At 41.9% G+C, this 14,241-nt stretch overlaps 1 protein-coding gene across 3 annotated transcripts; it reads right to left on the bottom strand.

Moving 5' to 3' along the window:
* Positions 1 to 301: 301 nt before the first annotated feature.
* On the bottom strand, positions 302 to 14,138 carry VXN (vexin). 3 transcript variants are annotated; one of them, XM_081205227.1, is made up of 6 exons: positions 13,092 to 14,138; positions 9,839 to 9,894; positions 4,884 to 5,052; positions 3,374 to 3,435; positions 2,609 to 2,697; positions 302 to 826 (listed from the first exon to the last, which is right to left on the bottom strand). In XM_081205227.1, the coding sequence occupies exons 1-6, from the start codon at positions 13,153 to 13,155 to the stop codon at positions 637 to 639; spliced, it is 630 nt and encodes a 209-aa protein (XP_081061353.1). In that variant the 5' UTR covers positions 13,156 to 14,138; the 3' UTR covers positions 302 to 636. The 3 variants fall into 3 exon arrangements, with proteins under 3 accessions (XP_081061353.1, XP_081061354.1, XP_081061355.1); XM_081205228.1 differs by having other exon boundaries at positions 2,609 to 2,694; XM_081205229.1 differs by lacking the exons at positions 9,839 to 9,894; positions 13,092 to 14,138 and adding an exon at positions 8,403 to 8,536.
* Positions 14,139 to 14,241: the final 103 nt, after the last annotated feature.

Raw genomic sequence — 14,241 nt, 5'->3', positions numbered from 1 at the left:
GGACTGATGGATGTTGGAGTCCAGGAATCTTTGGAGCGCCACAGATTCCCTCATCTCTGTGCAAGGGTGCACTCTCTGTTGATGTGGTGCAAAAGTAGGTGAACAGTTCATTTAGGTGAACTGAATTATTGCAGTAGAATTCTTCTGCGAATCCTCTGTCATGCTCAGAGGTTCCTAAGCAAACAAGTTGATTCTGAACCTGAAAGCCTGCATATCACTGATTTAAAGAAATCATTTGCCGAAGTATCGTCGCACGATAAATTGCAGGACTGTACTTTAAATGGCACAGTGTCGTTGACGTGAGGTCTGTTGAGGAGACAGTAATTTCTCTTGGCCTTTCCCAACAAATCCAGATGAACCAGGAGAGAATAAGAAATGCTGGGTTGATGCAATGATCACAGTTGAATCTGTTAACAAGAAGCATATCAGAAGCATGTGCAAAATATATGAGCTGAATTGTTTGCATAGGATGCAGTCCTTAAACTCGCCCACCCCGTCCCCCGTGGATTCTGTAGAAGTTTTGTTTTGTTTTTTGGGAGAAGTGTGTACCACACTACATCCGTTATCAGGTAAATGTGACAGCGTTCTGTACTTTGTTGAAGAACCCTCTGCTTGCACTTGCAAGGCTGAGGGTTGTCAGTCTGCCTCAAAGGCACTGTTTGTGGCCCCCAAATATTCCGACTTCTTTTTATGTTTCATCCATATTTTCCGCAGGAGGCTTGGTGTTCCATGCAAAATGCTGCCCGTTAAAGGTAAAGAGGCCTCCTCCGCTCCTTGAGTTGGGCTTATGTCATCTTCAGTATTTTTCTGCAAGGACCTTCTGTGCCTATAGTTGAAAGTGGGAACAGATTCAACATTTCAAGATTAAGTTCCTTCAGAATAATTATTTGGTGTTCACCGTTTTGTCAAATGATTTATTAAAACTTTTTTTCACCATTTTTGTCTTCTATTGTTAAAATACTATTTGTTAAAAATCATATGTGTGTGTGTGTGTGTGTGTGTGTGTGTGTGTGTGTGTATATATATGCAGGTTTTGGTGTCTTCGGGTGTCTTCCCGTGTAAGAGTTGGGGTGTCTAGGCGACGTTTCGACGAGGTCTCACTCGTCATCTTCAGGCTGGTGCTTTCGGCTTCTACCATATCATATGCTCAACACTCAAGCCGAAAGCACCAGCCTGAAGATGACGAGTGAGACCTCGTCGAAACGTCGCCTAGACACCCCAACTCTTACACGGGAAGACACCCGAAGACACCAAAACCTGCATTCCTGTACCCGTGAAAATCTACGAAAGCATATATATATATATATATATATATATATATATATATATATATATATATATGCTTTCATATATATATATATATATATGAAGGTAAAGGGACCCCTGACCATTAGGTCCAGTCGTGGCCGACCCTGGGGTTGCAGCGCTCATCTCACTTTATTGGCCAAGGGAGCCAGCGTACAGCTTCTGGGTCATGTGGCCAGCATGACTAAACCACTTCTGGCGAACCAGAGCAGCGCACGGAAACGCCGTTTACCTTCCCACTGGAGCAGTCCCTATTTATCTACTTGCACTTTGATGTGCTTTCGAACTGCTAGGTTGGCAGGAGCAGGGACCGAGCAACGGGAGCTCACCCCGTTGCGGGGATTCGAACCGCTGGCTTTTTGATCGGCAAGTCCTAGGCTCTGTGGTTTAACCCACAGTGCCACCTGCGTCCCATATATATATATATATATATATATATATATATATATATATATATGCATGCAATTCTAACTGTATCCATGAGAGCAGTCTCCTAAGCATCATCTCTTGTTCAGATGTTTTGGACCACAGCTTTTATCAGCCCTAGCCAGCAAGGCCATGGCAAATGGGGCCGATGGGAGCTATAGTCCAAGATATCTAGAAGACACCAAGTTGGGGAAAGCTGCTCTAATGGAATTCTCTGCACCTTCACCAAACTATAGTTCCCAACATTCCTTCACCAAACTATAGTTCCCAATGTTCCTTGGAGAAGCCATAACAATTAAACTGCCTTAAAAAAAAGTTTGTAGTACAGAAAACCCTGATATTTCAGGCAAAATCTTTGGACGCCTGCTGTTTATTTAATGCTTTTCCACCCTGCCTTTCAGGACCCATTGTCCTTGCAAGGCAATAATCACTTAAATTTAAAGACATATGAAACATCAAAGCAGAAGAAGACCATATGAGCATTTGAGCATTAAAAACCAGCACAGCAGATTCATTAATCCTGGACCAGAATAAAAAACATATAATGAAAATAGAAAATAACAGTGCAATCCTATATGTGCCTGCTCAGCAGTAAATCCCATTGCATTCAATGGGACTTCCTTCTAGGTAAGCGTGTATGGGATGTTGTGGATTCAGTTTGGGATCTTGAGCATGCAAACTATGCTCTTCCAGCAGCCTTTGGACTCTTTCCCCTTTTACTTATTTACAGATACTCTTTAACTTCTTAAAAGTTGCGTTTTGGGATGTCAGTGATCTTCAGTCTGAGTAGCGTGTCATTGGTTCTTATAGACTTTGAGTTTGGTAGCCCAAGTGATAGTTGTGGAATTAGAGGAGAGGGTAACGGAAAGACACTTACTCGTCTGCAAATACACTATTCCTCATGGCTGGTTCTGTGGCTGCAATCCATCTTGCATTGTGATGGGAGACGGGGGATCCCTGAGGCTGCTAAATTATAGGGAAATGGGGGGCGGGGGGCGGCGGAATAAAATAAAAATGTCAAGATGCAATAAAAACACAACACAATAACAGCTAGCACACATCTAACAACTTGGCAGAAGAGGGAATGTTGACATCATATATGCATGGCAGACATCAGTGGGTGACCCTAATAGTTGAAGCTTGGACTGTTTGTTCACCCATAAAATAACAGTTTTCATAGATATACTGGCAGCCAATTTGGATTATTTTATAAAAGTGGGCAGGATATAAACTTTAAAAATCAATCAACAAATAGTGAGACTAGAGAGTGTGGTGTTGGGAGGCTGAGAAAAGATTATATCTGATACACCAATGTCAATATCATCTTAATATTGCTATCCTTTCATATAATTTCTGGATTTGTATGCATCATGTAAAAAAAATTAATGCTTGTGTTGTTGTCCGATAATTTCTTTAGATTTGTTTTTACAGGGTTTGTTGTGTGTTTGCAGCCTTTGCTTTTGTTCTTTTTTGTATCGGAAGGAGGATGTGATTAATGTAAGTGCAAAGACCTCTTTTATAAGAAGATTAAGGATGTTACATGAATTTTTGACTGAACACTCACAGGACTTGTAGCAATCATCAGGAGTCACATGATATTGCACAGAGGTAGTTGGTTTTATATTACGTATGTGTTACTTACCAAAGTCTTTGCATCTGGCAGGCTACTGCTATAGCAGAATGGCCTTTGTTTAGAAATTCCAGCTGCAATGAAAAACAGAAAGGAGAAACTTTGGGTAAAATGTACTTGTCATGGAACTGACATTGGAGACCAGCCGAGAGAGAAGTGGCCCCGATAGTGCAGGAGAGGGAACCAGCAAGGAGAGAGAGAGGGTTTCCGAGGGGGAAGGGAATCAAGGTGACACCAAGAAGGAAGGAGGGAATGAGAGCACTTTGGAGGGAAGGCTCAGGGACTCTTCCAGTGAGATCAGCGGGGAGAGTGCCGGACCACCACTGGGCACGCCTACTCTGCGCAGAAGGCTTCCGCGCAGAGAGGCTAGGCGGAGACTGGCTGTCAAGGAATTCTTATGTTGGAAAAAGTTTAGGAAACACCCACTAACGGATTCTGCCAGAGACTGAAGCAGACGCACAGGGGTGCGCTTCAGTTAGGGAAAGGTTTAAACAAACAAGCAGTTTAGGGAAGTCGGTGACTTACACACAAGCAACTACAATTCCCCTTACAGTACTGTAGAGAGAACTGGAATGTGGACTGTGCTCTGCCATCTGGGTCATTCGTCCATATGTGTATACATGCTGCCGATGAATGAAAATGGCTGCTTACCTGGTCACAGGTAACCATCATGCTGGGCTCCTCCCCCTTGGAAGGAACACTAGGATGAGGTGGCTGGTCGTGAGGAATCCCAGTCCGGCCGTTGGAGATTGGTGGGCTTTCCCACCATAGCCTTATTTGAATCCTGGCCAATCCAGCCAGGCCAGCTGAGAGGGCTGTGGGACTCTATAAAGGCTGACTGCAGCCGACCCCAGGGACCACTGTCCTCAAAAATGAGAGTGACTGGTTATGGCAGTGGTGCCATAAGAAAAGGACATGAAGGCACAAGTCCAGAGACCCACTTAGCAGAATGAACAGGAGGATCCCAACCACATTATGAAGCAGCACACACAACAATCTAAAAAAGGGGGCTCCAGAAAGACCAGAAACTAAAATTACCTAACTGTAGCACTTAGTGGAGGCGGAAATTTAATAACAGGGAAATGTAGCTTTTTCACTCCTTTTTGCTATGAGACCTCCGCTTGCCAAATCAGTATTTCAAATATAAGTGACCTCACTGGCAACAGTACTTGAAAGTGTGATCATAGAATTGTAGAATTGGGATAAGGAATAACCATTCTTTCCTGTGATATTCTGCCTTCTATAGGCATGTTTGAGCATCATATATTTCTCTGATATTCTTCCTTAATACTTTCACAGTGGAACTGTCTTCCATTCTGATTAAAATGGACAGCAGTATTTTCCACACAGATCCTTTTTCTGTAGGCTAATATACATCCAGCAGCATCCTGTGCTGCAAAAAAACAAAAACAAAACAAAAACAAAACTCTTCTCAGTACCAAAGGGCTCATTGTTTTTATTGCAAGGCCATACCTCTGGACAGTTAGTAAGCCTGAGTACTAAATATATTGCTGAGACTTACTGTGTCTTGCAGAACATTTGGAGGGACTAGGGAAGAATCCTTGCTGCCTGTTCTGCACATGACTGAATCCCTGCCCTTCTTCATCTTTGCAGAAGACTTGGATGAGATCACCTTGGTGTGACAGCAGCTCCTCTGTCCCCTGAAGATGATAGTCAGACACTGCTACCACCTACAGGGAAGAGGTGAAACAGTCTAATTACATGTGCCGTGTATAGATTCAATGCCTGAGTCTATGCATAACCTGCAGTAATTATAGTGTAAAATAAGCATTGCTGTCTTCTTTGCCCATAAAACAATAATTAAAAGTTCTGCTATATTATCATTATGAAAACTGTAACTAAGCTGATAGCCAGAAGAGGTAATACCCTATTATGTTACTCCTCTATCTTTCTACAGTTATCTAAAAGGCTTAAAGTTAGGAAGTGTGCAATAAAAGGGTTGGACAGAGAAATCTTTCCTTCTCTCCCAACCAGGAAAAAGAGAATATTGTCTAGTGTGCTTCCTACACCATTGGACTGACAATATAATTTGGAAACTACTTGGGTCCAGCGTAAGGCACCCATGAGGGTCTTGTTCTATGGGTCCTGATACTGTGGGATTCAGTTTACAGGCTTCTGCCTGCCTGCTTTGGATTCAGTGGTCTCCTGATCCACCATCATCAGGTCAAATGTTGACTCTGTAGCCTCTAACTTGTCCTGCTCACTGCTGGGCTCTGGGGTCATGGCAGACCCAACAGATCATGTGGAAGAGACAGGAGCTGCCCAGTGACTGGGCAACCCAGTCAGATGGGCGGGGTATGAGAAATAAGTTGTCGTCATTGTTTGGCTACGTCCCATGCGTGTATTGTTCTGTCTACTTGAAGGCAGACAATGCTGCTATGGAAAATGACCATGTCATTTGATCCATCCTAAGTGACCCAATTATTATGGGTTCTGATGTTACTGAAGTAGGAAACTACCACAGAGGGGTGACAACTATGTTCCTCCTGTAATGCAAGGATAGTTCCTCTTTTATAACAATGAGACGCTATTAGCATATTGGCAGTAGAATTCAAGAGAAAGTTGTACAACATCTACCTTTATTTCTATGTCTTGAGATATCAACACACTCAAACGGAGAAGCAAGAGTATCTTGCCATTAACACAGACAGAGACTACTGCTGTATTATTCTTCCATATGTGTTTGTTTCATTTACTACCAATACTGTACTATTTTCTTTTCTTTTTTAGAAAACAGACTATGTCCAAATCACTTGGGTATATGTGGGCCTAATGCCATGCAGTAATAAGTTGGGATAACTTATGTAGGTCAGGAAGCCAAGTCTGTGGTAGCACAGTTTAGATCCAAACAGGATTTCAAGCTTCTCTAGGTCATTATGAACACGCAAGGTAAATCTCTGGGATTATCTTGAAGTCACTTTTCTTTTCTAATTGTATCAGAAAAGCTAATGTGAGTTTGGCCATTATTCAGATGAATGGCAGTCTCATCCAAACTAAGTAGCATTAGAAAGCAGCTCCCTAAATATTTGATTTATGATTTTTAAAAGATATTATTTGTTTCAGCAGCAGCAGCTACTTGTTCCATTTGCCATGCAAGCTTTTCTTCTTGTGCTGTGGAGTCCAGCAGCAGAAAGCCTTGCAAAACACATTCAGTGGCTATTTTCATGTTATTCTTCAATAAGCCAACAACTAGAATTTACAAACAATGAGGGAGAGCTGGCTTTTACAAAGAATAGAAAAAATTCTGATAAAACCAACAGGAAGGAGAAGGAAAATAGGAAAGCTGTGCATCACAAATGCATTGCAAAAAAGTTTTTGGAACTAAAATCAATTCAGCTCCAGAAGCCAAAACTAAATTAATTTGTACTATGCAAGTCTTTCACTTGCTTCACTGTTATTTTTTTGCTTATTTAAAGAATTAATGTCTCCATTATAGAAAACTACAATAACTTAACAATCTAGAAAACTGAGCCAATTCAATGCTAAGCACTTATTTTGAAAATCACTCATAGAATGTTCTATCAGTGTCAATGGGAGAAAGGACTAAGCACCTCCTGAACTCTTCTACAACATTTAAAAGTTCCTGGTTGGATTGTTGCTCATTATTCATTAGCATCAGTGGCGGAACTTGGAGTCTCAAATTTCAGCAGTGCCTGCGCAACGCCAAAATTCAGTGCCCCCCTCTGTAAGATAATTAAAATGCAGTCAAACCAACTATTCATGTTTTGCTAGCTGGGTGCATCATAGGAGCTGAAGCTCAAAGAGTTTTCCTATTAACTTGCTAGGGAGAACTCTGTGAGAGACACTCCCACTGTGACCAGACAAGGGGAGGGCATAGCTCTTTCCATCTCTTTCCGCTCTGCCAGCAATGTGACACCTACAAAGTCTGAGGTCCAAACTCAGACCACATTTTGAGCTAGACTTAAATATGTCTTTGTAACTGAATAACCATTTTAAGTCTGTCTGAACAAAGCTGCTGTATCCATTACTGTTCAATAAGTATTCTGAGTATATGTTATTTTTTACCTTTTACAAATCCATTTTGTGTTTGATTGTTAGCTTAAGGGGGAGAAAAGGGGAAAATACCAGGAAAATCAACTCTGCCTTAAAGCATCCTGGATTACGTAAGCTAAAGGGACCAAACTAGCCTATCTAAACTTCCTTGTAAGCTGCAAAGCGATGGCACTCTGCTGATCAGGGGGAAGGAAGGATAATATCTAATAAATCAGGCTTCCTCACATTCAGCCCTCCAGATGTTTTTGGCCTACAAGTCCCTGATCCCTAGCTAGCAGGACCAGTGGTCAGGGATGATGGGAAATGTAGTCTCAAAACATCTGGAGGGCCGAGTTTGAGAAAGCCTGTAATAAATATAACATCTCCTAGCATCTATTCATATTCCAAAACCTGCCTCGCGCCTTGGATTCTACCCATAGGGCCAGGTCTAGGAGGCCCTGGGTGCCAGGGAACCCACAAAAGTTACCAGAAGTCACGTCAAAGCCCCGACACAGCCTCCCAGATGACGTCAGAGGCCCTGCCAGGCCTCCAAATCTGACTTCTGGTAGAAACTGGAAGTCATTTTTGGAAGTCTCATGAGGTCTCGGACGTTATCTCTGAGACCCTGCGAGGCCTTGGAAAAGCCACCACCGCAATGTAAAGTCATGACCTCATGATGTCACAATGTCACATTCTATCACAGGCGCCATTGGGGCCCAAGTCAGCACCTCTGATTCTACCTCATGGCTGTGGCACTCCCAAAATCCCACGCCCAGTGCAACCAAACTGGTTGTGTTCCCTTAAACCTGCCTCTGATAGTATGGACGTTCTAGCCCAACCGTTACCAACCTGGGGCCCTCTAGTTGTTTTGATGGAGACTCCCACCAGCCCAGTTTCACCAATCCTGGTGAATTCACCAGCCAATGCTGGCTGGGGCTGATGGGAGTTGTGACCCAAAAAGTCTGGAGGGAGGCACCAGGTTGGTGAGGACTGTTCTGAGTATAGAAGATAGGCTGTTAATACATACTGTGATGGTGTGCACTTTGGCAGCAGGACTCACTCTCATCATAAGTTTCTCCTTGCTGATTTTAAAGGGACATAAGAAAGGGGAGCAGGGGAGGTCCTCATTTAAAATAGCTCAGTCCTATGCATCTTCAAAACAAATGGACCCTGCAGATCTGAGATGGGCATACAATGCAAAGAATTAACAAGAAACTGGTATGCTCGTGTTTTGCTGGAAAGTGGTTGTGTAGGATTCCCCCAGACATATGGAGAGTCTTTAAAATCATTGCTATCAGGAAACAGTTAATGTGGAGGCATCTGAGGTTAATTCACGGGGATGGTCATATGACTGGGCAGCACTTAACCCTGCCCTGGCACACTCAAAGTGCTATTGCTGTTAAAGACTCTGGCAGGCTTCCAAGGGTGCTTGCTATTTTTGCCTTGTCTGGGATTAAACAAGGGCACCTATGAAGATTACCAGGGTGAAATAAGTCCTATCATCTCAGGCTGCTAAGAGCAGGTAAAGGGGCAAGTTTTTTTAGGAATTAATTTTCCATATTTTGCATTGTAGGGGGAGAGAGTTGGGCCTCAAAATCTCCCTTCATGTTGTATATATATTTGCCATTCATTGGTATGATTGCACATTTTTAGTTTGTTCAATTCATTTATTACATGTTTGTACTGTGATTAGATATCAGTTCCCAGGTGGTTTATATTATTGGCAGAGGAGCACAATTATTTTGAGCCAGGGTTCACTTACTTTTGCTCTAGGAGCTTATTTGGATGCCCAAACTCAGTCCTGGAAGGAACTCATAAACGAGTGCCTTTCTTTCCCACTTGTGAATCAACACAGCTTGCTTCCAACTACGGTACATCCAGGAGATACAGGTGGCTGTGAGGCTTCCATATCAGAGTGCAATTTTCAGATGTGCTTGAGGTTGATATGTGCTTGTGGTTGTGTTATTGTGCCAGATGCCTGTTCCACCAGATCTTACGTTTGCCAAGGTGATATAAACATAAGAGCAGGTCAGAAGCTGAGATGTAGGGATATGTAAGCTCTCTTGGCCAGCTGATTTTTCTCTGCACATGCCCTTCTAGACTGTTTATTATGCAGCTGGGCTCTGTAACCAGAATTAAGCCCAGATGGATGAAACGTGTTTAAAATGGCCTGGTGCAAATCATTTGCAGATAGAAGGATTAAGTCCACTCTCTTCTGCGCAGTAATTCTCAATAGTGGGTTTGTTGTAGAAAAGGCTGCATTTGAAATTTCCTTAAAACCTACATGCAATTTATGAACCATGCCAGGTTTTGTGTTTTTTGGTGTGTGTGTGTGTGTGTGTGTGTGTGTGTGTGTGTTTTTGTACCAGTGCATATGTTGGTTCCACACCATGATCTTGAGAGATCTATGTTGTGCTTCAGTGGACAAGAAATACCCTCTTAAATAAGCAACAGTTTCCTTACCTTTTTCGGCAGGATGCATTGAGTACTTTTGGCTTTTCTTCTGACTGGGCTACATGCTACAAAAACAATGGAAACATCAACATGAACTGAAGAGATTGTTTAACTTTCCTTGTCAAAATGTAGCATCCCAAGAGAGCAGCTCAGACCCACCTGGTAGAACCTTCTCTGCACTGCCTTCAGTGGATATTCCTCCCCCCCCCCCACTCTGATCAGTACCAGGTAATTGGGTCTGGGAGTTGCCATTTTAATTTTCCACAGTGCTCTGCAGCAACACCATATGTGGGGCATTGTGGGAAGTTAAAATGGTGGCTCACAGCTGTCTGGCACTAATTGGAGTGCTGCTTCTACCAACATCTGCTGCTGTTATCGGATAAGCGCACCAGGGCTCACTCAAAGAAGGAGAAGCCCACTAAAACAATTCCACGACAGGGCCATTTCACAGGGACACTATGCAGTGGAGCTGGCCCTGAGTGACATCAAAGATAGACTAAAGTGACCTTGCTGAGAGAAGTTGTGGGGTCAGGAGTGTTAGGGTTGCCCTTTTCCAGCATTTGAGATATCTGCTTGGAACTCAGTTTTTTCAAATTAAAAAAATAATTCAGAGTGGTTGACAACATTCAGTTGAAATAGCACACACACAAACACATTTGTGTGTGTGTATATATTTCTGTGTATAATATGTACATAGAAATAAAACAGGAGATAAAACCAATTCAAATTCAGAACTGGGGGGGGGGGCTTTTTTTTAAAAAAAAAACCATAACACTGGCAACCAGGTAAGCCTTTCTTGAGAGCAATCTATATGTGGGATCCCATTACTTTGGCACCAAGTAAAAGCTGTTTTGTCTGTTAAACTTTTAATCGTGGAATATAATTGTTCTGCTTATTCTGTAGAATGTTGTTGTGCTCCTGATTTAGTCTTATTTGCTTTGCATTTTCTTTCTGTGTTGTTCTGATCTGTTGCAACCTGTTAACTGGGATGAAAATAGCCACACACAAAAAGAGAGCCACCATCTCTTCTTTTCTGAGGATGTGGCTTAAATCAGAACAGTACCCATTCCCAATCATTAAGGTGGTTCTTAATTTAATCAGCTAGTCATTCAATAAAATAACTCCGTACAGTCACAAAGCCATGGAAGAAACAGCTAATATTACATGGAGCAAGTGATGGTTCACATGCATCACTGTTTAAATGAAACAGAGGTGTTAGAAAGATTTTAAGCGTATGTAAAAGTATATGCAGTCTTTATATAGTTTTCTTTGCATCTTATTGAAAGCAGAGGACAATGAAAAAATATTTGCATATTCATTCTTTTTTGAATGCAGTTTTTAATTACATTAATGATGCTCCAGATTAAGTAGCAAGGAGTGCTTTATAAATATCCATCTGGCATATTTTTAGCTTGCCCATTGTAATCTCCCCAGCCAAAATGCTGTACATCTGCAGGCGAGGAAAGCAGCAAATTGCCTTACCCAAAGACAAAGCAAGGAAAACTTCTAACAAAGGTAATACTTCTTGAATAGGCTGCTTAAGAAACAGTTGTTCATGAAGATGGGAGCCAAGCTGACAATTCACTTTGGCCTGCCATGAAATAAAGGCATCAGGAGCTACTTGATACTGAATCAGACAAATGGTCCATCAAATTATGTACTGAAGGGTACCAACACATCTTGTGTCAGTAAGTGCTTCTACGTATGTGAAGAGTGCCCTTCAGAAGGATACAGATACAAGCAGGTACACCTTAAGACAGGTACAAGTGGAACGGGGTTGCCTTGCTATAGTGCTGCATGGCTCAGAAAAACTTCACTTGCCAAATTTCCTAGCCAGATTTCTTTCTTTTGCATATCAGCTACAGGGGCCTTCACTTTCATGCGATCATCCTATCAGTCTGATGCCTTGTGCAGAAAACGTTTCTGGGACTGCCCCCCCCCCCACCTTGCAAAATCAGATTTGTAGGATATCCTCTCCCAAATACACCTTCTGCCCTGACCTCCTTACAAATGATTCCCTTAAATAAGAACTAGACTTGGCCATTAAAAAAAACACAACTACTTTGAAATCCTTCCTATTTCAGTCAAAGCTCGGGTTGCCCTCACCCCCCTGCCTTGCCTAGACTGTTGCCTTTAAGCAATTGTGCAACAGACAGATATGCAACTGAGATTAGCTTTTCCTGCATCTTCAGGCCAAGAAGAGCTTTGCCTGTTGAATTTCTTCCTGCTAAAGTAATGTTAAAATAGTGGGAACCCTGCCAGAAAATCATTACATCCAGTTTTCTGACTCAGGCCTAGAAAACAGGGTGGATTAGGTTCTCTGGAATGAATGGGGTAAAATAAAGACCCTCTGCCCCATAATGCGTTTTCCACTAACAAACCAAGCTCTCCTGGTATGGGTGTAGTGGTTTGGTGAAGCTGTGAGATAGGGCTTTGGTTGTACAATCAACATTGCACCCCATTAGCAGTAAAGGGGATAGTGGAACTGGAAGCAAATTTGGGGGTAATTTGAAAAGCACACACCACACAATGAAAATCCATTTTTATAAAGATATTTGTGTGTGCGTGTGCGCATGTATGAAAGAACTCCAAGGATAAGCTTGGGCTCCCAATCATAATTTCATTTGCATTTTAATAAAAACATCATCATAATAAATCTGAAAAGAGCAACTGGGGCTTGCAAATAAATATTAAGACTACACTTTTCCGTACAGAGTTTCCCATGAGAAATCTATCTCCCTTCGGACACATGGTGTTGAAAAACTATTGTTCTCCTGAATGCATATTGATCTTTGCCTGACTTTTGCTCTTCGTAAATGCTAAGGTTAAATGTACAATCAGTCCCAGAACACAAATTTGAAAATGCTATCTCCTTTGACCCAGTAGGTCGTAGCCATATAAAGTCATTTTCTACATATTAACTATTCAGGGCTTCATTTTTCAATACTCCTAACTTTATGATTTCTCATCTTAATGGTTGGATGCCTAGGAACAAAGCCACATGGAATTAAGCACACCGATTGCACAGTTTGTTTCTGTAGAAATACTTCCACTGCCTAGCCTATCTAGACTTCTGCTTTCATTTTCTCCAAGGAAAGGGCGGACGGAGGTGGGGGAGGAGTTGGGGAATCAGAGATCACTACACAGCAAGTACAATACAGTGAGCACACATCTGAATTTACCCTTTTGAAGGTTTCCCCCTAACATTCCATTTCAATAAACACTGAACCCCTGGCAATAGCTCTGGATGCATGGTACTCACATTTGGAAGAAATCACAGTGAAGACTTCTAAATTTTCATCACTGCAACTGTAAATCTGGTGCATTTTTCACCTCTCCCTCCTGGCTGCCTATCGGCTTCATGCAACTGCTCTGAACTTCTGGTAAATAGGTTTCACTAATCCCATCTGGCTCTGTGATCATTGTCCACGTCCACAAAGGAGAGACTGATGCTGTGATCTCATCTCATTCTACATTCTTCATTGCAACATTTTCAACCCCAGTCTGCCTTTGTATGAATTCTGCTCACGCCAGGGTTTGATTTTGCTGTTCCTTAAAACCACAGCCATGCAAGTAGTATTTTATTTGCATAGCCTCTCTCTGTTACCAAACAAGTTACAGGCACCTTCTGCCAGTAGTAAGTGGCGACCTGAAGGAATGCTTGCATTTTGTGTATAGACGAGGAATTATGAAATAAGACATTTATTATTATTAATTAATTTTCTATACCACCCTTCATCCAAAGATCACAGGATGGTTTACAAGATTTGTGGGAGTGACAGAACCAGGCATTATTTTGTAGTATTTATTGTTCACTTTAGGCATATACTCATTTAAAAAATAAACATAGAATAATTTTCTAAATGAACAATCAAAAAAAACCACACCCAATATATGCTGCAATAAGAACATATTTTACTTTAAAATGTTTCTTGTTTCACAAGGCAGTGGGATAAGGCCTTTCAGCTCTGAGATCAACGTTTTCAAATATAGATGCTTGGACTTAAGCACTCAAATCTACATTTAGCTCTTTTAATAGGTGGCCTGGTTTGCTGAGGTGTTGAGCCCTTGCAAAAACAAAAAAGCAAAACCAATAACGGACACCAGGTGAAACGCTACACCCACTTACACAGGAGTTAGGCCCCCCAAAATCACTGCCCCTCCCTCCCCCAGTTTGATTCTTATGTTTCCAAGAAGGAATTGACTTCAGGTGCCTGGGTTTAGCATTTTCATCCTGGGAATACCACAGTGATGAGTGTCTTGTAAATGTTATATTAATCTTTTGGGAAAGGATCTTTTTAAAATAGTGGTTGAGCTACTAGTGCACACAAAAGCACTTTTTTTGTTTGTCGGTGTGTGAAATGCACATGCAGGGTTAGTCTAGCTATTCTGGGTCAGAAACTGTAGCAGGT

Source organism: Podarcis bocagei (genome assembly GCF_964188305.1).
Source record: "Podarcis bocagei genome assembly, chromosome: 8".
Lineage (NCBI taxonomy): Eukaryota > Metazoa > Chordata > Lepidosauria > Squamata > Lacertidae > Podarcis > Podarcis bocagei.
The sequence above is the reverse complement of the archived record's forward strand: the minus strand, read 5'-3'. Positions and strand labels throughout refer to the sequence as shown.

Bases quoted from the DNA above. Each gene is read 5' to 3' on its own strand.
- VXN (XM_081205227.1), bottom strand. From the start codon at position 13,155: ATGCACCAGATTTACAGTTGCAGTGATGAAAATTTAGAAGTCTTCACT. The intron at 9,895-13,091 runs GTGAGTACCATG...TTGTTTTTGTAG, and splicing joins CACTGTGATTTCTTCCAAAT to CATGTAGCCCAGTCAGAAGA. The intron at 3,436-4,883 runs GTAAGTCTCAGC...TTTTCATTGCAG, and splicing joins CAAATGTTCTGCAAGACACA to CTGGAATTTCTAAACAAAGG.